General features: G+C 45.8%; 2 protein-coding genes across 3 annotated transcripts in view; one reads left to right on the forward strand and one right to left on the reverse strand.

Moving 5' to 3' along the window:
• Positions 1-13,472, forward strand: part of MIGA2 (mitoguardin 2) — a 32,197-nt gene extending 18,725 nt beyond the window's left edge. Inside the window, exons 10-16 of the mRNA XM_083158752.1 lie at positions 2,010-2,082; positions 2,373-2,459; positions 2,541-2,639; positions 3,827-3,961; positions 5,523-5,576; positions 8,070-8,186; positions 9,208-13,472. Coding sequence (XP_083014878.1) covers positions 2,010-2,082; positions 2,373-2,459; positions 2,541-2,639; positions 3,827-3,961; positions 5,523-5,576; positions 8,070-8,186; positions 9,208-9,408 — 766 coding nt within the window. The 3' untranslated portion in view covers positions 9,409-13,472. The remainder of the gene's footprint in view (positions 1-2,009; positions 2,083-2,372; positions 2,460-2,540; positions 2,640-3,826; positions 3,962-5,522; positions 5,577-8,069; positions 8,187-9,207) is intronic.
• An 877-nt stretch (positions 13,473-14,349) lies between these two features.
• PIGY (phosphatidylinositol glycan anchor biosynthesis class Y) overlaps positions 14,350-22,768 on the reverse strand; it is a 28,168-nt gene continuing 19,749 nt past the window's right edge. For both annotated transcript variants that reach the window (XM_083158755.1, XM_083158754.1), the window contains exon 2: positions 14,350-16,481. In XM_083158755.1, the coding sequence (XP_083014881.1) occupies positions 16,086-16,301 (216 nt within the window). In that variant the 5' untranslated portion in view covers positions 16,302-16,481 and the 3' untranslated portion in view covers positions 14,350-16,085. The remainder of the gene's footprint in view (positions 16,482-22,768) is intronic.

Below are 22,768 nucleotides of genomic sequence, written 5' to 3' on the forward strand. Positions count from 1 at the left end.
TTTCAACCCTTTGGGTCGATATATTGTCTGTAATCAGATGAAATTGTGCAAAATTGTTCAAGTGTATGGGGGCCCTTTAGTTGTTACAAGGCATGCTGGGACTTGTAGTCCAGCAGCTGCTGCATGGTCACAGATCGCATATATGATCGCAGAATATGATCTGAAATGCAGATTATTTTTATATGAACAAGCTAACTGTAGTACTCTCATTTATGTGCGTGCAAATGTGTAAGGGTATCAGTGATAATGCCCGTGTGTGTGTGTGTGTGTGTGTGTGTGTGTTTGTGTGTGTGCGTGTCTAATTTATTGTACTTTATGTTCATGTCTGCAGATGAACTGCAGGGGGCAATGGACGTTTGCAAAGAACTTAAATAGCAATTCAAAGTGCATTGCATTCAATTATAACGTCATTTAATTTAAACTGTTCTATGTCACCAAGCCCGTAATAAACACAGGAATTAATTCAGGTATATTGTATTTACACCTCATCAGGCTTGCCTACCCTCCTGGAATGGGCGGGAGGCTCTCGAAAATCGGGTCCGCCTCCCGGCCCCCTGGGAAGGTGGGCAAGTCTCCCGCCAGAGCCTCCGCACCCCCCCATCCCCACTGGTTCAATTACTGTAAATTGCGGGTCTACGGAGAGGGTGCGGGGCTCAAATGATTTTATGGCATGGGAGCGGGGCCAAGTGATGTCTGCTTTGTACCGCCCCCCTGACGTTTTGCCTCACCAGGCTTCTTCCAGAGAGGTGAAAATCGAAGTAGGCAAGTATGCACCTCATTAAGGGGCTGATTCAGACAATGCTTCATTGAACTGAACAATTCTAGTCAGACTGCACAGGAATAATAAGAATGACTGCTTAAAGCAATATAGTAACCACTTGGGGGCGCTAATATGGCGTTGGCAGGAAGTGGGTTTAAAAACATAGACCTGTCCTTGCCACTTTCAGGGTGTGTATTTGACATCAGCTACGAGTCCTAGTGTACAAAAACATGGCGTCTGCATTACTACTGCTGCAGCCAGCCTGCGTGGCCATAGATCTACTTGAGAAATTTGTTTTCTTATCATGGGCTGTGAATGGGTTGTGGTTGTTCTGGTGGGCGGCAGCTTAATTTGCTTCTATCCGCAGTATCTAGGCTGCAGAGAACACTGATCTTGCAGCTACATTAGCGTCCATCTGTGAAGATTTCTACGTTCCTCTGCAGCCGAACCGGTCTATCTGAAACCATGGGAACACACCGATCCAAAATGGATTGTGTTCCCCTTGGCTCAGTGTGAAAGACTATTGGATATGCTCAACAATTGGATTTCCTTTCATTAATAAACCCAGACAGTCTTGACAATGGGCCCGATTCAGACCCATTAAGCTAATAACGAATGACCGTGCATACGCACAATCCACAGTGCACATGCGTGGGATCCCCTTAGGAATAAAGCCAGCGATGGCCGTTCGCAAGTTGATTGATAGGCGCCAAGCGTTTTGGGGTGGAATGCCAGCATTTTCTGGGAATGCCCCTGAAAATGCCATCGGGAGGGAGGACCGCTGACGTCCGCAGCGGCCTCCTCCCCACAAGATTGCAGCACCGAGTATGTCTAGACTTACTCGGCGGTTTGCAAACGGGTAAATCCATTCGAAGGTGATTGTGTGCACGGCTGCGAACGTATTCACAGCCGCGCACTGGAAAACTCTGGCGGGGCAGCGTTTATCTGATCTCTAGGCTCCGAGCAATCGTGGCCCAGCGATCCTGATCTGATCAGGCCCAATGTCTGCTTAACTGACTGAAATTTCAGCTTTTTGACCTGTGTCCTTTTGTAACTCTCGATTGTAACACTATCACGTTGATGTTTTAACAGAGCTGCCATGGATTTTTAAGGTAACCCTGGGTAATATGTTTTGCCCGTTGTGCTTCATATCCTGACATATTTTATGTTTAGTGTTAGGTGGCCCCTTTTTTAAATGAGGAACGCTGCTACGTGATAATACATGGCACAATTTGCATTTTACTTTCAGAACGACGTTGCTGGGATGTTACAATGATCAGGACTTTCTCGCCAAGCTGCACTGCGTCCGTCAGGCCTTCCAGGTAATAGAGCTGTGGCGCTTATTTACCAACGGTATCCTGTTCTAAGGGGGTTAAATCCGGGATTCTGCCTGCCAGAACGTCCCGTGTCGGAAAAATCTGTGGCGTGGCCAAAAACAGCCGTGAATTTGACAATCCGCGTCCGTTTCCCGACAATGCCGATCGACTTAAAGAAAAAAAATGTTGGATCCGATGGCCTTCAATGCTGTCGTTATCGGCATTGGATATGCGAGTGAATACCCCCCTAATGGTGGAAGGAAAAGAAAATCAATTTCTATTGTTTGCCATTTCAGCTCTTGCTCCAGGATGAAGGGAACCGGCTGTTCTTTGGTGAAGTGGGCAAGCAGATGGTGACGGGGCTAATGGTGAAAGCTGAGAAGGTATTGGATGGGTTTGGATATGGATAATGACGTAAGGCCTTGTTTATTGGCTGCGTTCTAATGTGTATGTTGTGTTCTCAGAACCCTAAGGGCTTCATTGAGAATTATGAAGAGTTGGTGCGTTATGCCATAAAGGAAGAGACGTGGTCAACCACACAGAGAGAGCTTGAAGGACGCGGGGTAAGGGAAAGTCGCTTCCTACAGTCTAAACGACCTTTTGGCATTGGCTGGCAAGGGTTAATGTGGCAAATTAGGGAACGCCCAGCGTTTTATGGGCATCCCTATGAAAACACCCGCACCGCTTTCAGCGATCAGCGGCGGTAATAAATGTCAGCTTAGATTGATTTTTTTTTTATTGCTCTCCCCTTCGGTCGCACGCGAGGTGATGTGTTCTCGTACACCTCCCCTTGCATGCTAGCGGGGGGGTGGGGGGCGATGACCTGTTCCCTATGCTGCCAGTATACGCTGCCTAGCAAACAGTTCTGAATCCGGCCCTAGATGTGTTCGATTGTCAATCTACACCTGGTTGATCCACTGTACCAGATCCCGTTTGCATTGCTCGCTTCGATCTTCATGTTTCAGGCCACACTTTACCCTTCCCAGTCGGAATCCATGTGCATGGGGGTGTGGATCATTAGGTCACCACAATGTTGGTCAACAATCATTAGGTCGACACCATTAAGTCGACATGAGTCTAGATTGACAGTGTCATTAGGTCGACATGGGTTTGGTCGACAGTCAAAAGGTCGACATGGGTTTTTTTCAATATTTTTTTTGTCCCGAATGTGGACACAGTTGACATGGACTCTGAAACATAGCACTGAGTCCCCTCACATGGCTCGCTGCGCTCGGCACACTATTTATTCTCCCACCACACCCTAGTGGATGGTAGGGCATCAAATATCGCCTGTCGGCACATGTCGGCTCAAAAAAAAAAAAATGAAAAAAAAAAAATCCCATGTTGACCATTTGACCTAACCCATGTCGACCTAGACTCGTGTCGACCTTCCTGCATGTCGACCAAGACTCATGTCAACCTAATGGTGTCAACCTAATGACTCTCGACTATCGTGCTGGTGACCGTATCCCATGCATGGTGATGTATGAAAGTTTAAAAAACAAATGTTGACCTTTTGGTTTTGACCTTGACCCAGATACCACTTTTAATTGTGCAGTTGTCATTTTGTGAATGTTCTCAGTAGAGATCCAGGTAAGGCCTCCCCGGAGGAACATTCACATGGAGTAATGAGTTTTGCTGTGTTGTATTAGATACTGAGGGCAGTCCTGGCAGGAGGATCAGTGCTGGGAGGATTATTGTCCCAGTATCCTGGTACTAAGTCAATCCTGTCCTGTCCTGCTCTGCGCAGGTGGTCTGCATGAACTTCTTTGACATCGCACTGGATTTTATCCTAATGGACGCCTTCGAGGACCTAGAAAACCCACCCATGTCCGTGATTGCTGTACTGCGTAATCGCTGGCTGTCCGACAGCTTCAAGGAAACGGTAAGCGATGTGCAATAAATGAGATGAGCGTTGGGAAGACCGGGGCATTGGTTGTACAGTAAAGTTTTGTAGCCCATAGCAACCGTTTCTGCTGTGTCTCTATACTAGGACAGTGTAAGACCTTGAGAGGCAACATGGGACCTCAGGGCCAGCTCCTAACTGCCTCCTGCTGAAATGTCATTGCAGATAGTCTAATCCCAGGATTTGGGATTGATGCTTAATCCCGGGATTGAGTTGATAGCCAGTGAGCACCCATAGAGCATGTAATACTATAGCAAATATTAATGCTTGCAGGGTACACTTATGTTCCTGAGATCCACAAGTTGATAGATGCTGGCAGGGACCTGGTGGGGGGATCGTACAGACTGTGGTCACTCACAGGCAGCATCTCCGTTGGTATGGGACAGGCTTGTCTGCTGGGTCTCTGTACTGTGGCATACCCTCCAACATGACCCATCCCATTAGGTACAAAATGCTCTGTTCCTGGACTTCCCTGCCAGTGACAGTTACAGATGTGAGCCTACAGCACAGTCCAATATTCAAAGAGGGGGGGTCACCTAAACTCTCAGTGATGTTTGGGATGGCAGCTGGTGTGGCTCCCCTTTTTGAATATTGGACTGTGCTGCAGGCTCACATCTGTAACTGCCACTGGCAGGGAAGTCCAGGAACAGAGCATTTTGTACCTAATGGAATGGGTCATGTTGGAGGGTATGCTGTGGTCTCTGTCACTCTCTTCATGTAGCAGGATTTAAGTCCAATCCCTTCTTCCTCCTCCCCATTCTCATTCCAGTCCCGAGACCCAACTCCTGTTGCAGCAACTAGCGACTGGGCGACCAGAGTGCTGGGCAGCGTCTGTCGAGCACGAAGACCATTTGCGCCACATAATCCCAAAATTGGATCCGCCAATCCTGGGAATGGGATTCAGATCCCACTAATTTGGGCTTCAAATCCTAGGATCACGCTGATCCGGGATTGGCCAGCTAAGTTTGAGCGCATAATTTTCCCTTTTGAAGATTAGAGGCTGCTCTTGCGGCCACTGCGGTGTACGAGATTGCCTATCGTAGGTTTAGAAACGTGGTTCCTTTTGTACAGTAGTTTTTTAGTTGTGTATGTGCTGTTTTTAGTCCAAAACCTAGTGATTTATTTGAAGCTAGTTAAATCCCATCAAAATGACGGCTTCTGCAATGTAGTTTCACTTTGAGCTGTGACTGTTTTTACTTTCACTTTGAGCTGTGGCAGTTTTTAGCCCAAAACTCTCCACCCCACCCCCAGTCCCTATCTGCTCCTACCTCCAATCTCTGTCTTTACAGCTCCCTCTCTCTATATCCAGCAAGTTTAAAACAGATCAGTGTCCCTGCAAAATAGCTTTCACTTTCTGTTAAGGAGTAATTTGATCTGTCAAGTGGCCTCTAGTGGGCAGTATGGTCTTCACCTCGTAGAATGTGTGTGTGTGTGTGTGTGTGTGTGTGTGTGTGTGTGTGTCCATGTTCTATTTCTTATCCTGCCTAGTTCTTACATGACTTTTTTTCCCCCCTAACATTTATCATTTTATATGTTGTAGGCATTAGCAACGGCTTGCTGGTCTGTTCTTAAAGCAAAACGGAGACTTCTTATGGTAAATAATGTTCTACGCTATTGGAAATGAAATTATTAAAAAAAGTATTCTTTTTAATACTACGACTACTTAAGGAGTGTGCTGAGCCACTTGTGTATTTATGTAGGTGTGGATAAGGCCACATGTGACACAGATGTTTTCTTGATGTGGCAACAGTGGCGGATTCAGGGGGGGGGGGCACCCGGGCACGTGCCCCCCTGTCATTACATTTTTTAGCTGAGAACCAGGGCTTTCCAACGAGCCCAGCCCCATGTCTCTAGCCTCCCGGGAACCAGAGATATCGCCTGGCAAAGCTGTAACGTTTTTTCCTCATAGGATAATATGGGACCCGTCAATTCCGACCCCCACCCGGTTTCGACAGCTGCCAGTTCCCCCTCTGGCATCGCAGAAGCTTGGGGTTGATCTCATTCAATTCCAAATCGCTGGGCCTTCAATATGATACTAGGCTGATCCATATCGGTCAATCGGTTCCAGAGATATTGCATGTAAACCGATTTTTTTTTTTTTTTTTTTTTTTTTTTAAATGTAATTTCATGGCTGTTCATGTTCTTTGAGGGCAGATTACTCTGGAACTAAACGTTCCAGTTTCACTGGACCAAAATCATTCAAAGCCCACGCAAAAGTTCTTCAATATGATACTTGTCTCATGTAAATGGGTCAGTTGGTACCGAAGATATAGCCAGTTAAATGATATAACTGGTTAAAGGGGGGAGGGGTGGTTTTCTCTCCCCCTCACACCAGAAAATGCAGGGACTAGGCTGGTGTAAAAGGGGCCAACCTGGGAATGCATTTTCTGGTGTGAAAGGGGTATTATTTCAAATAACCGGGACCTGCAGTGCTCTGAATGCAGCCAGGCTCTGCCACTGTCAGTGGCTATCACTTCTGCCTGGCGGCGGCTGTCCCCCATTTACCGTGAGCATGTAATCCCACATGGCAACGAGCATGGAACCTCTAGCAATGAGCATGGAACCCTTGGCAATGAGCATGTAGATAAGCAGCACTTATGTAGCATAATTTTTAATAGGCATTATGGTGTTTGGCATAATACATAATGGACATAATGGCATGTAACTTAACGTGTAATGGACATTATGGTGTAAATGTGTAATGCGCGCCTTTGGTGGACAATATCCCTGTTTATGAAGCGTATTGTGAATTTTGGCTCAATCCATGTGGCATTATGTGAATTTTGGCTAAATCCGTGTGGCATTATGTAAATTTTGGCTCAATCCGTGTGGCATTATGTGAATTTTGGCTCAATCCATGTGGCATTATGTGAATTTTGGCTCAATCTGTGTGGCATTATGTGAATTTTGACACAATCCATGTGGCATTATGTGAATTTTGGCTCAATCCATTTGGCATTATGTGAATTTTGGCTCAATCTGTGTGTTATGTAAATTTTGGCTCCATCCATGTGGCATTATGTGAATTTTGGCTCAATCCGTGTGGCATTATGCGAATTTCGATACAATCCATGTGGCATTATTTGAATTTTGGCTCAATCCATTTGGCTTCATGTGTAAGGGGCAAGTATAATGGGGTCTAGTATTTTGTTTCATAATGTGTAGAAGTTGTATATGGTGTTGTACACTACACTCAAGGACACGCCCCCTTTTGAGTGGCCACACCCCCTTTTCCGGAGCGGGCCTTTGGCGCGCGCACAACTACATCCTTCACTTTTGTCACCATGGTGGGCCTGCGTACTTTAAATGCCAGGGCCTATTTTTAATTCCATTCCCACCCTCTCTCTGCCGCTCTCTTATCATGTACACTGGCACCACTAACGCTGCCCCTCCCCCCACCTAAACCATCTTTTATCATGGTGCCCCCCCTGTCATTTTATCCTGCATCCGCCCCTGTGTGGCAAGCAAGTAGCCACAGACTAAGGGGCATATTAATAAAAGTGGGACTTACATAAGTGCATATGTTGGCCGTAGCAACCAATCCGATTATGGGCCAGATGCATTAAGCTTCAAAAATGATAAAATGGAGAGTGATAAACAGCCAGCCAATCAGCTTCTACCTGCCATGTCACAGATGGTGTTTGAAAAATGTCAGGCAGGAGCTGATTGGTTGGTTGTTTATCACTCTCTGTGTTATCACTTTTGAAGCATCTGGCCCTATGGCTCTTATCTTCTAGAACAGTGGTGGGGAACCTCCAGGCCACCCACCCACCCGCCCGGCGGCTTGGCCAGGAGTCTAGTAAAGGGGAAATCTCGTGAGAGGGCGGTAGTTCTCGCGAGATGCAGTAGCAGCTGGAGACTGGGAGTCCTGATCAGCGGCAGCCGCCGGAGAGTGGGATGGCTTCTGCAGTGAAATTTGTAAGTGGCATTTTAATATATGGCCCTTGAAGGATTTCTCTCCATTACAAATGGCCATTGCCACAAAAAAGGTTCCCTACACCTGTTCTAGAAGGTGCTAGATAAATACTACAAGGGCCTACTTAAAGGGAGATATCGCTCATGGTTATAAATACATCCTGTCTTACAGGTTCCAGATGGCTTTATATCACATTTCTACTCCGTATCGGAGCATGTCAGCCCAATATTAGCATATGGATTTCTCGGTCCGAAAGAGAATTTAACAGAAATCTGTAATTTTTTTAAGGTAAGTTATTTCATTCCTATTTTTATCCTTGAAAACCTCTGGGCACGCCTGCATTTTCCCTGACACTCCCACAAACGCAGGTTTCCTGTCCGTCTCCTTGCGAACGGCCAGCGATCAGAAAAGCCGCTGGAATTTTCCCCCCGCTGGCATTGCGCTTGCGCATTGCTGCCCATATGCATGTGGTCATTCTATAAACGCCCGTCTCACGCAATCGCAGGGCTGCGATCAGGTCTGATAACCCCCATAGCCAAGTATTTGGCAGGCTTAGTAGCTTCATTGAAGTGTATTGGTCAGTATTAGGAATGCTAATCCCAGAGCATTTTTTTCAATCCCGGGATCCAGGATTGACATCCCTAAAAAACAAAACAAAAAAAACCACTCCCCATCCCCCCACACCGGCCTCCCCGCCCATTTACTTACATGGCCAGGCAGCTGGGAGTGGGACAGACAGCAGCGGTATGTCCAGGAGCGAGCAGGTAGTGTGACCGGGACTCAAAATTGCAGTCTGGGGAGGAAATGCGGCTGGCCGTCACCCTGAGCGGGTGCACAGACGCTGCCGGCCTTAGAATGTGCATGTACTCCCGGGATTGGATACTCCCAATACTGGGACTGAAATCCCTGCAATTTTATGGCCAATTCCTGGGATCCCACCGATCCTGGGATTGGCCACCCTAGTCAGTGTCTTTCTGCCTTTCAGTTACTGCTGGCCATATGTCCTGAGTATACCAAGTCACTTAGCAGATCCTAGTACCCAAAATTGCGACGTAACCTGCACACCTCCTAATGCAGGCATGTCCAAACTATGGCCCTCCAGCTGTTGTTAAACTACACACCCCAGCATGCCTTGCCATAGTTTTAGCATTCCCTAATAGCAAAACTGTGGCAAGGCATGATGGGACTTGTAGTTTCACAACAACTGGAGGGCCATAGTTTGGACATGACTGTCGTAATGCATTTGTATAGAGAGAAGTCAATTGTTGTGCTAATGTCGTATATTGTATCTTGTATCGTGTATTTCCAGTATCAGATAGTGCAGTATTTAAAGGACATGTTTGACCTGGATAAGGTGCGGTACACCACCGTCCAGTCCCTGGCAGAAGATATCCAGCATCTTTCACGCAGACGCAGCGACATCCTCCTGGGGTACCTTGGTGTGGATACACTGCGTGAGATCAATGGAGATGTCCCTGCTGGTCACAGAACACAGGAACTCGACCTCTAATTGCAGCGTCGGAAGCGACTAAATGGATTGTAGAGGCACCAAACGTTCAAGGGCCCTTTTAAATACTTGTACAGCTTGGGGCCCCCTTCAGCGATGCTGAAGGAATTGAGGCTGCACTGATGTACAGATAAGAGGAATCGTGGCTAGTGGGAGGAGACTACAACAACCCCCTTCTGCCGGTTTTATTATTTTAATTTAAATTATTACTTGCACAATTTTTACGTCTGTTCTGAACCGTCGCCGGGAGCTAATGGAGATCACGGATTTTAATCAGGATTTGTTTTATAAAAACTATGAAGGTAAAAGACAATTGGTTGTAATAGGATTTCATTTTTAATTGGTGTTTGTTTATGAATGTTGTTTAGTCCATAGTAGATTTTTTTTTTTTTTTTTGCAGTTACTTTACCCAAAATGTGAAGAGACTGCAACAAATAGGACATTGTGCGGTTATGAAATGATCACAAACCTGTATTGCATCATGAACTGACGCGTGATCTGTGGTTGCTGGGTATCATTGTATGATATATGTTCTTGTACTAAGTTATAAATCAAAGCCTATTCTATTCTACTGGTGTAATGGTGGAACCCAAGTGCAGTATTATCCCTTCTTTCTTACCTGATTACATACTGGTCGATATATCATCAACGATATGGACAATATCGCATATATAGCATCCAGTGTGTACAGGAAATATCGTGAACTATGCGCGCAGACTTACAGATTTGTCTGTACATGCAGCTTAATCTGACTATCTCCAGCGACCGAATGTACGGAGCGTGAGGTGAGTGACGTCACTGACCAATATCGTGAACGATATTGGTCAGTGTGGATGCACTTTATCGTTCTCACCGCCGATCTAAATAATTATCAGTGGGTGTGGCAATTTCTTTAGGGTGTACCCGGCATTGGACCTATGCTAGAATCTATTTAGGGGTCTAGGTTTTAAGCCTTGGAAAGAGGTAAAGTACAGCGAGACACAGTTTCAGATAATAGTGCCTAACTGTCATTTTTCAAACACAGCCTGTAACCTGGTATCTAGGAGCTGATTGGCCGATACTTTAACTGCACCAAATTTATCTCTCTCCAAGGCTTTCTAAATAGACCACTGAGGGGTGATCAGACCGACTCGTTGCGGGCCGATGTTTGGGATGTGCACACCTCCGGTGCGAACACCATCGGGGAGTTTCATTTGCTCAATAGTGGGTGGACGCAAGGGAATGCCCAGTATTTTATGGGTGCGTCCATAGAAACAATAGGCGTACCTCTGCAAACTCGGGCGTGTCAATCCCTGCTTGTGGTGCGGGGCTTTTGTCACATGATGTCAGCGCCCGCCCCCTATTCGCCAGATAGCGAGTATCTGAATAGTTAGTATGGACTTACTTTTCAGAGAGAAGGCTGGAGAAATCATTTGATGGTGAGTGACCATCGATTGTTTTCTCCGGCCGCATGCCAGCGGATGTGTATGTGAACGCATCCACGCGCATGCTAGTGCAGGGATCCGCTTGGCGTGCATCCGTCAGGGTGGAGTTTTCTGGCTCACTAGGCAGGGTATATACGCAGCCCAGCGAGCAGGTCTGAACTCCGGTGCAGAGCATTTGGCAATCTTAGGGACACAATGCCTATGAGAGTCAACCCCTATATAATACATGTATTGTTAGGAGGTTTTTGGATGTTTATTGTTCTAAGTCAAGTGCAAATGTATCAAGCCTTGGAACTGGGTTATGCTAAAGGGAAAAAGCCCAAATCCCGTTCTTAGGCTCTGGCTACATTTTTCACATGTCCCTGATGCCGCAGGGCGTTGGTGCGGTGTGTAACGCCAGCCTAAGGGATTCTTTCTGCATCTGTGCTGTTGAGGGATCTGATCTGTGCAGAGGGACTCCCTGGCCTGAAGCGTGGAAGATCCGCCATTGCACACGGCAGCCCTTATTGGGAGAGATGTCCTTGGCGATACTAATCTCATATGTTAGTGCATATGTAACAAGTATCAATTTGGTATGTGGCGGGTTATGTACCGCAAAGGCTTGGCTCATCCCGCCCCTTACGAGATAATGTTGTTCAAAACAACCAATCAGCTTCTGCTATTTATCTATGGCAGTTTGAAGCTGATTGGCTGCTTTGGCCAAGTTATTGGGGTAGATTTACTAACACCTCTAAAACACACAACTAGGGACGTTGCTCATGGCAACCTGTGAGAATTTTTCCGTCACTTTCTAGGCTGCAATGGAGAAATATATATAAAATCTGGTTGCTATTGGCAACACCACCACTATCCTTTTTAGACGTATTAGTAAATCTATACGAAAGGTTTGATACATCTCTCCTCCAGTCTGAAAAGGAATTCTGCATGTAGAATGATGATGATCACTGAAGCAAGTAGTTGTGATGGACTTGGGCCTCTGGGAGGTGAGCGAGAGGGTCCTGAAGGAAGTGGACTGATTGTGATTTGTAATTGGATGTTCTGCAACGCTCGCCACAGGTTTATATCCAACTCCATGCCCACTTGGATAGTAGGGGTATGAAAAGGACCCCTTTTTCCCATTGAATTCCATGTTAAAATGGACTCAGTCCATTTTAACATTGATTCCTATGGAAAAATCGGGGCATCGCATCCGATGGTCGCATTCGATGCGATATCGCATCGCATCTGATTGTATGCCTTAACTTAAGGCATACAATCAAAAAATCGGACGCCCAGATACTACATAAGTACCGATATATTTGATCTTTGTATTATATCTACTGGCTCAAAAGGATGGAGATGACTTACTATAATCATAGTCTAGCCATAAGAAAACCTCTTAATGCGTGTATGGCCTGGCAGTAAGGGGTGTGGCCTTGTCACTACTGAGTCCTGGTCCAGCCCCTCTATGTCACTGATAGGGGCAGCCTGGCAGAGAGGGGCGTGGCCTTGTTACTATTTGATTCCTGGTCCGGCCCCTCTATGTCATTGATGGGGGCGTGTCCAGTTCCTATGGTGGAGCTGGACTTCCCCCAAGCTCAAACTTTTAATGTGAAGCGATGCGGTGAGCATGTGCATCTAGTCATGCAGCGCAGGCTAGGCTGTTATAGCAGGGTAACTACACTACTGGTCCTTCTGACGTTGACCCTTAGACGATTATATTATGGCAGAGCAACTAGGATCATTCAGCACTTTAGGGCTCATTGCTAAATGCTGCAGTGTAACCCATCACAACAAATCAAGTCTCCTTTTGCTTTCTGACCTGTGCTAGAATGTGTTTGTCATAGATTATAGGAACTTTGGGTTCTTAGCACCATAGTGTTTCATCTACCATCTTGGATGTGAATGGTTTTACATAGTTGTGAGTTTTATACAATCCGATTCATATCTTATCTCATACATGTGCGCACAGGAGGGTCTATGTACCAAGGCTCGGAGAGAGATAAACTACCAACTGCCATATTACTGGCTTTGTTTTATAAAATGAATACATATCCTGAAATAAGAGATCGCATAGACAAACATATAACAAGTTCTCCAATAGGAGGTCCGACCGTTAACGTGGCATATTAACAAATCCTAAACGAGGACAGTCCCATTCCAGAAAAAGACAGGTTCGGATTGGCTATTACTTTATCTCTCTCCAGTGGACAAATGTCATAGCCTCAGAGTTTGGCGGCTGTGCGGCCACCGAACACGGAGGCTATTTTATTTGGCCATAAGGCTTAGTGCAGGCATGGCCAAACTGTGGCCCTCCAGCTGTTGTGAAACTACACAACCCAGCATGCCTTGCAATCGTTTTAGCATACCCTAACAGCAAATCTGTGGCAAGGCATGATGGGACTTGTAGTTTTACAACATCTGGAGAGCCATAGTTTGGACATACCTGGCTTAGTACATCTGCCCTGGAAACGGACATCAGACCGCAGGGCGATAGGACAGCATTCATGTCTACTGTAATGTACCTTTTTCGGGGTAACCGGTTCTTTATGGATTCTTGACGTTTCGCCTTCTTGAATTGCCCTAATCTGCAGAATTCACTTTTGTTTTGTCTTTTTTATAATGAGCACTAAATGTTCAAATAAAAGTTGATTCCAAAAGAAATTGGACGATTGTCATTCACGTTGTCCCTTTAACCCGAAATGAATATAAAATATATTCTGTGTTTAAAAACATAATTAATCTTTGCCTACTTATAGCCAGAATGTCAATGAGGGGTCCGTGTACTACACCTTGGAGTAAGAGAAAAGTGCGTGGCGATAAAGTAGCAGCCAATGCGCTCATTTGTTTTCAAACACAGCCTGTAACATGGCAGATAATAGCTGATTGGCTGGTACTTTAGTGCTGTAAAGTGGGAAAACAGAGTGCATCTGGACAGACCAGTGAGACAGAGGGTCCTTCTGAAGGATAGCTTTCAAAAAAATTGCACAATTACAGGAGGTTATATTCACTGCTTGGATTATGGTGCCGGATCACAGGAAGGGCTTATGTTTTTTTTTTGGGATCGCTCTATGCCACTAAAACGGCCCTGACTATGGTGACTGAAGCTAATTCTGGCACGTGGTTTTCAAGACCCTCCATTTTGGCTACCCACAAAAGAGTACAAGTAGGTGGGTCCAATGACGGGATCTGTGATGAATTGTGTAATTGTAGCCCTGCCCACCACTATGCAGTGCCAGGTTTTTGGCACTGTATACCAGGGGGTGGAGTCACACTCCCTGCCAGCCCACTTTCCTGTGTGGATACGCCCCCTATCTGCCTGGAGGAGGGGCAATTAACTAGGTAAGTATGCATTAAATCAGTCTAACTTGATTTAATAATTGACCTCCTTTCTGCAATTAGTATTGATATAACTATCAACTACACATTACATTATTCCCACTATAGATCCTTAATAGCCCTCACCCCTTCACAGTAGTAACACTTATACTCATAATGTGTGTGTGGTATTCATGTATTAAGAATAACAGTACATAAGCAGTATAATTCAGACCCCACAAAATACATTTTATTTAAAACACCCATTCCAGACACACATTATATTAATGCCTTTAGAATGTAAAACTGATCATATATTAATGTGGAATTTTCCAAGGGAAGAAGTTGCAGCCGTCCCCCTTGAACCGCTCAACCGCTTCTCGGGCGGCAGGATTGCATGCGATATAATGCAGGTGGTCCTATGCATGCCATATATCGCATGCGATCCAAGCAAGTGCTATATAGGGGCTTCATTATGATGCGCAAGGGACCAGGCATCGGATTGGATCTAAAACCCCTGCGCTTTGCCACTTTTCACCCCATTTCCACCTACATGATCCCTGCTGCGCTGTTACCCAATTCTGGAATTTTGTTAGCATGCCCGATTATGTTCTTCCATGGCCTTTAAATCTGTATTCTTTGTTAAAGCTCCCCCTACTACTACGCACAGTATCTAACCTCACAACTCCAACATCTACTATGAGACACAATCCTTTAACTGGGCTAAAAAAATTGGTCCTGGAGATCTACGAACAGTTTATATTTTCCAGTATGGATTTGTAGAATGGGCCAGGCTAGCTAGTTGTTAGCAAGGCAGCACTGACAATATCCGACTCCATATCCGATCCAATGGGCACAGGACCACGCATCGTATCGGAATTGTAAGTAAATGACATATATATACGATTTGACACTTTTCACACAATTTATCAGCTTGATGTCAGAATCGTGTAGAAATGGGTCATATCGCACTAGTGTATGGCCACTTTAAAGTCTATTTACTGTTGATGGTCATCCATCACATAGTTTATTACTATTGATGGCTGGTTGCAGTATTGCCATCCCTCCCTATGTAGGGGTTTATTTAGGAAGATGGGATTTCTATTGAAGATGGGATGTTCCTAGGGGCAACCAATCATTCTATTGATCTTCTACAAGGTTCTAACGAAGTCAATTCCAGTTGGTTGCCGATAGCAACATCCTATCTTCAATAGAACTCCCATCTTCCTAAACCCATACATGGGATGGCCATTGGCACAGTCGCCAAACTATGTGATGGATGATCATCAATAGTTTTACCCATGGGTCTTCAAACTGTGGCCCTCCAGATGTTGTGAAACTACAAATCCCAGCATGCCTTGCCACAGTTTTAACACTCCCTTATAGCAAAACTGTGGCAAGGTATGCTGGGATTTGTAGTTTCCCAACATCTGGAGGGCCACAGTTTGAAGACCCATCGTTTTACCTATCGATGGTTAACCATTTTCGTTGACTGACTGACCCATGGGCCAATCAGAATGTGGGGGACGGGGCTATGCTCCATGTCCCAGCACATGGATAAAAACCAAAAGCAAAATATTGGTTTTGCTGTGCCATCGATGGAGGGGAACCTGCTGGTTCTCCCCCATCTATGCCAAAAGTATCCGACATCAGCCATAACCCATCAATGGTCAATGGCCATCCCTACCCCTATGTCTATAGGGACTCTCGCTGCAGCCCACAACATGCAGATTTATACATTTGACCCATTGTTGTGCTAAACACATGAAAGAGCCATACATCTGCCATTGCAAACAATCGCTGACTACTCCAATGTTGCACCAGAATGCTACAAATAACAATATCTTATATTTAAGCAGGAATCTTTATTACAACCAGGATCTAGACTACATTGCTTTAGATCAGGCCTATTGTAATAAACTGGACTGTGCCTTCAAGAAACCAACACCACAACATTAATCAATTGTGTCTGAAAAGCTTGAGTCCCATCCATGTCCACAGATGAAAGAACACATAGACCGGCAATGTGATAGGGAGCAGCAGGCTGTAGAAGCACACGCTGGCTGTACTGGTGCATCCCTGAGGAAAGTCACTGTCCACCGATGCAGAATAGAAGATGCCAGTCAGGGACAAGAGAGGGACTAGCACAGTCAGTGTGGGGAGGGACAGGAACATGGCTTCTGGGTGGGGGACCGTCACGCAACCAGCTACTCGGATGGATTGTCAGCTTCCTTGGGCTTCTGGTCTTTGTGGATCATTCTTGCTTCCTGAGGAATCATGTTAGGAATACCATCAACTACTGGATAAGCAATGCCCAGCTCGTCATTAATTAGCTCGTTAGTAGACTCGTCATATCTGCAAAAAGGGAAAATAAAATAGATAAGTTCAGTGGCGTAACTACAATTTGTGCGCCCTGTCCCTCACTGCTAACAGGACTGCTGACATTGCCATGTCTGTTGCTGCTCCATTGCCTGCCAGCTCTAGATCTACCCGTCTGCAATCCAAGCACTCCTCCTGATACAATTAAAAAAATGTCCCTTGCAAAATGGCCACTGCCTCACAGCAGACCGTTGTTAAGGATGCAAAAGGGAAGCTTCCGCTTCTTCTACCATCCTCAATAATTATCTGTGGTGAGGGAGCTGCATTTATAATGGAAACAGCAGGAGCATCGGGACTGCGGACAGGAAGATCTGCTGGTCTGGCAGCAAAGCAGTAACAGACCCAGTGGTGGTCCCATTAGCGGAGCAGCAATAGCCCCCAAACTTACCAAGCGCCTCCAAGCCACTGAGGGGTCTGCAGAGCTATTATTATGCCACTGAGGTTATATAGTCTGGTACCAAAGAAAGAGATTTGATTGCGATAAATACATTTCTCTCAGATAGATAGCTGCCACCCAGAAAAACAATGTAAATCATACTTGCCGACTTTTCAAATTGCCTCTCCGGGAGAAGACCGGAGAGGACAGCCGGATCTCCAGGTCGCGGACGGGGCTGATGACTGAAAGCCCCGCCCCAATCCAGGCAAACGCCGTGATTTGCGGGTGCGCAAGTAGGGGGTGGGGATAAAATGACGCGATGTGTGTAATTTTAGTCCCTCCCCTTGCAAAAACCCGGTAATTAGTGAGGCACGGAAGGGGGGTGTGGGAGCTGCATGACAATTGCGGGAGGGTAGGCAAGCCTGGTGTAAATTAGCAAGTGAATTGCTAACCGACAATGACTCACAAATTCATATCGGAATACGTTTTTGCAGTCTGTGCAAATGTGAATAACTCCGACCCTTTCTCTAATATGTGACTGAAACCGATCAAGGCTGAGATTGACATCACAGACTCATCCCTTAAAATGTTTAGGCATGCCAGTGTTTTTTCTGACACTACCAGAAAACAGACAGTTACCAACCACAAACGCCAGCTTCTTGTCAATCAAGCTCCAGCCGCTTTGCGCTTACGAGCCATATGCATTTTCATTCCCTAATCAGGCTCCTGTACCGTATACATGCACATTCATTCGATAATCTCTCGATTCGCGAATTTGCCGATTCATGATCCAAGCTGAATTAGGCCCATGGACTCCTGAAGCGCATCTGTGATCATTCAGACTGGTCGCAGGAACAGAAAAGCAGGCGCTAAGACTGCCAGCATACATGATCGCAGCTCAAGTCACCATACACACCCTGAAAACAGGGCCCTGTGACACGCTGCTGCCACGCCTGGTTACCTCCCCAAAATGTTCCTTCATGTCAATCTCTCTGCACCTAAATTCTCACTGCGAGCGGCATTGCAATGGTGCAATCGCAGCACATGCACAGTTTGAAGATCATCACCCAGTGGCGTAAGCATCAGTGCGTACAAACATGAATAAGGCCGTGTGCATCCACTTTTTTGCACATGAATGCCATGCGATATAACAAACACATATAGGTTAATCTACTATTATATACACTGTGGAAATATTAAGGGAATATTGTATTACCTTAGTGATCTCCTGGAGAGAGGGCAGACCAGGAAGTGCAGCACTGCAGGGTTAAAGTCACTGCTGCCCCTGGTCTCCTGCCCTGCAGATCTAGCAGCTGTGTGTATGCCCTGGTTGCAGGATGCAAGAGAGCATGGGCGCAGGGCTGTGTATAATCCTCTCCACACACTCATAACCAACATGACCCAGCAGCAGCTACAAGGACAGAATTCTGCCCATCAATTCTTGAGCTTCACCACTTCCTGTGCACATTAAAATCACTTCCCTGCAACAGCAGACCGTCACATTGGTTCCTAGTAACTTTGTTCTGCATTTTCTTGCACACACTACTGCTATGCAAAGTTCATAGGACACTTATTCTGGTCCGCTCACATGGCAGTTCGCGCTCGCACTGGACAGATATTTCCGCTTTGTGCATTTCTGCGCATGTGCATGCACTGGGTGCGTGCGTCCACAATAAACAAACTTGCACACACCCATCTTTGCGAACGGAGGGTGTGTGTCCCCCCCCCCACACCAATACCCACCAATAGTCCAATACCATATGGAAACGCCCAGCTTTTTATGGGGGTTCCCATGGTAATGGGCCGATGACATCACCAGATGTCAGCTCCCTGCCCACTTGCCTCTGAATGCGCATGCAGATCTATGGTTGCTCTGAGCACGTTCCACATCATTCCACGTGTTACCCCGCGGGCTGCGAATGGATGTTTATGTAAAACATCCATTCACAACCAGTGCGAATGTACGCGCATTGCAAATGGTGGGTCGGCGTACCACCATTCGCAAGGCGGGATCTGGTTCACTTGCAAGGGTGCGAATTTGCATCCGAGCGAATGAACCAGAATAAGGTTGATGAAGTAATCTGCACTAGGCTGCACCAAAATTTCTGTAGCGGATTATGGAAGAAAAAACCCATAGGGGGAAATTTACTAAGATTATTAAATTTTGTATTCGTATTCTTAATACGAATGAGTATGACTGCATACGGCTGTTTCAGCCGTATGCAAAGTCATGTTCCGGAGGGGAATTTACAATGCAGTCAAATACGACTGCTTGGTAACCCTCCGATGGCATAACCCTTCGTATTAGCGGCCGTATATAAGGCCGCTAATACGAATTCGTATAGCCAGTCTGCACGGATCAGTCAGACCCCTGCAGGCTGTAGTGTGTAGAAAAATAAATATAGAAAAATAAATATATAAATTTAAAAAATGGCGTGGGCCCCCCCCCCCCCCCCCACGGCTGTAACCAGCACCAGGCTGAAAGAGCCGGGGCTGGTTATAAAAAAAAAATCAGGAAACCTAGCAAATAGGGGTTCCCCGAAATTTTAAAACCAGCCCCAGGACCGGTTACCAAAATACGGGGGACAAAATGAGGAGGGGTCCACCGTATTTTAAGAACCAGCCCCAGGCGAAACCAGCCAGCAGGGTAATGTCACAGCTGGGGGACACTTATTATATAAGGTCCCGCGGCCAAAACATCACCCTACTGACCAGTCAAAAAACCAACAATTAGCCCAAGGGCTAAAATAGAAGCGCTGGTGATATGTATCTAAGATCCCTTGTTGCTATACACCTTTGCAGCCCCTTGTTAGAGGATGTGTATCTCAAGCAGAACAAGGAAAGGTAAAGCTCATATAGTTTGCACTAACAAGAGCTTCCAAGGGGTGCAGTTGTGTTAGCACAATAATGAACCAATAATTCCAATAAAAATTATTTTTTATTTTAAAAAGAAATAACAGTATCCAAAAGTGAAGTGCACTTCATTGATAAAACAAGACAATACAAGACATACAACATATAGACAAACAGAGGCTAATTTATTAGCTAAATTTATCCGGCATGAGGCTTAAACTAATCAGGCATCCATTAATAAACAGGCATCTGCAGCATATATATAGTTACCAGTCCCGTATATGTATTCAATATAGCTGCTGTTTGGGAACTCTGGGCTCCTTTGATGGACAGTCCAACCTCTAATTCAATGTAGGTGCTCCCCTGATGTATAAGGGGAGGGAGACGGTTCCTCAGATTTTAGCAATAGCCGTTTTTTTCTGCTGGGTAGCTTTTCCGGCAATCTCTACAGCAGTCTCTGGGTACAGGTATTATGCAGGTGCAAGTATTCTGGCACAGCAACAAAACGCGTTTCTCTGCCTAGATCAACATCAGCGGCTTCCTCAGTTGTCCTGTTTTATTCTCTCTGTGCACGCCTGTCCGACCTTCAAGACAAGTTACAAAATATGCAGTTTAATCAAATATGTTTAGAACCGATACTTTGTACTAAGCCTTAAAAAGTGATAAAACGGAGAGTGATAAACCACCAACAGCTTCTATCTGTGTACAGTTTATCACTCTCCATTTTATCACTTTTCAAGCTTAGTACATCTCTCCCCACTCATCTCTATTTGTATATGTGTCTGTTCTAACTATATTTGATTAAACCACATATTCGGTAACTTGTCTTGAACGTCAGACACAGAGCTTACTGTAATGGTGCCCATACACTTGTGTGATCGGATGCGGTGGGAATCCGCATTGCAAGTGCTTTTTTTCCAGCACCCGATGTCGCATGCCATCAGATGCTGGGGAAGGGCTGGCGGGCATCGGAGTAAGCAAAAGGGCTGGCGTGCGGTGGTAGTGAGCAGCGGGCGGCAGAATAAAAAAAATAAAAAATAAAAACATTTCAAGACACTGGGCGGCCCTCTGATTGGCTGGGAAAGCTCTCAGATGCCTCACATTCCGGCGGCCGCTACTTGAGAGACTTGACCACACACCCCTCAACACACTTCTTTACCTCACATAACTTATTGGACCCACCTCAGTCAGGCTTTCACTTCCAACACAGCACTGACTAAAGTAATGAATGATCTGGTCACTGCTAAGTCCAAAGGTCATTACTCACTTTTCATTCAATATAAATTACTTTGGTACTTGTGTAATATCTGGGCGCCCAATTTTTTCATTGCATCGCATGCAATGCGATTTTTCATTGTAAAGACCCAATTTTTTATTGTATAGTCACCCATGGGTGATTTCATACCCCCACTATCCAATTACGCATGGAATGATTTTATATAGTGTGGCGAGCGCAGCGTGCCCCGCGAGGGGACGCAGAATACATGTAAAGTAATCCTCGTCCCCTCACCGCGCTTCGGGCTTGGTGGCTCGCTGCGCTCGTCACACTATATAAACTCAACTCCATGCGTAGTTGGATAGTGGGGGTATGAAATCACCCATGGTTGACTATACAATTAAAAATCGGGTCTTTACAATGAAAAATCGCATTGCATTGCATGCCTTAAGTAGTGGCATGCAATGAAAAAATCGGGAGCCCAGATAATACACAAGTACCAATACTTTTATTCACACACAGGGCCTTATTCTAGTTCACTCTTTCTGACAAAATCCTTCTTAGATGGACAAAACCATGTGCACTGCAGGTGGGGCAGATGTAACTTGTGCAGAGAGAATTAGATTTGGGTGGGGTTTTACTACAAAGTGAGATCTATATTACAGTGTAAAAATAAAGCAGCCAGTATTATTTCCACCTTACTTCCAGCCTGTGCGTACCAGCACTTCCCGCTAGTGCTGCAACCCTACTCGGTGTCGGGAACAGGTAAGACAAGCTGTACAGGGGGAGCCTGGAACCTGTGATGTCCTGTGATTATACAGGCAGAGCAGCCTGTGGGGTCCCGTTAATTAAACAGGGGGAGCAGCCTGTGGGGTCCTGTTATACAGGGGGAGCTGCCTGTGCGGTCCTGTTATACAGGGGGAGCAGCCTGAGGGGTCCAGTTATTATAATACAGGAGGAGCAGCCTGTTGTGTCCTGTTATTATACAGGGGGAGCTACGCCTCCTTTCCATGAGACCATGCTCCCTTTTCGCCGTGAAAGGGTCCCACCTACTGCAGGTGGGCCTGTGTGCTCAAAATGCAAGGGGTGATTTCTGGTCCCAGTCCCGGCCCTGAACTTACCCCTGTTGGATTAATCTGTGTCTATCTACTTAGCAGCTGCCATGAGTCTGCATATTTCTGAATGATCAGAAAACTAAGGGCAGGATGTTCAAACATCCGCAGCCCAGCTCCGCCCCCCTTCGCTGCTCATCGCAGACATCATTATCGCATATGCTGTAACATATGCGATAATTATGGCAAACACTGTGCGACCCTGTGGACCATTTCAAAGAAATTTAAAAGAGTGTCTGCTGGTACATGAGCTCTGATTGTCTCACTAGACGGTGCTGCATTTTAAATGGCTACCAGCATCCAGAGGTGAAGGAGAAGCCTGCGCTTTAGAAGTGCTCTGGGATGTGCCCACAGTACCCCCTTGATGGCAGCCCTGCAACTGGGCATGCATTTACATTCGCCCGTCTATAAGAGTTATCAGTCACTGCAGGTCCCAGACGTCCATACACACAGCCAGCTGCGTTGTTATATCTGTAGCATCCATTTGCTGTGCTGCAGGGCTGATGCGATATACCGATAAATTACATAATTCCCAGACATATCGGTGGCACACACTCGCTAATGGGTTTGTGATATATCGGCAGTTTGATATTTCGCTCAGTGTGTACACAGCTTTTCCTCCATCAGTAGAGACTTTTATGTCACAAAGTGACCCTGTTCAGCAAAGCACCAGAATGTATTTAACATCTTTAAATTATTAAAATTT

This window comes from Crinia signifera, chromosome 9 (assembly GCF_055691185.1).
Source record: "Crinia signifera chromosome 9, ASM5569118v1, whole genome shotgun sequence".
In the NCBI taxonomy this organism is placed as follows: Eukaryota; Metazoa; Chordata; class Amphibia; order Anura; family Myobatrachidae; genus Crinia; species Crinia signifera.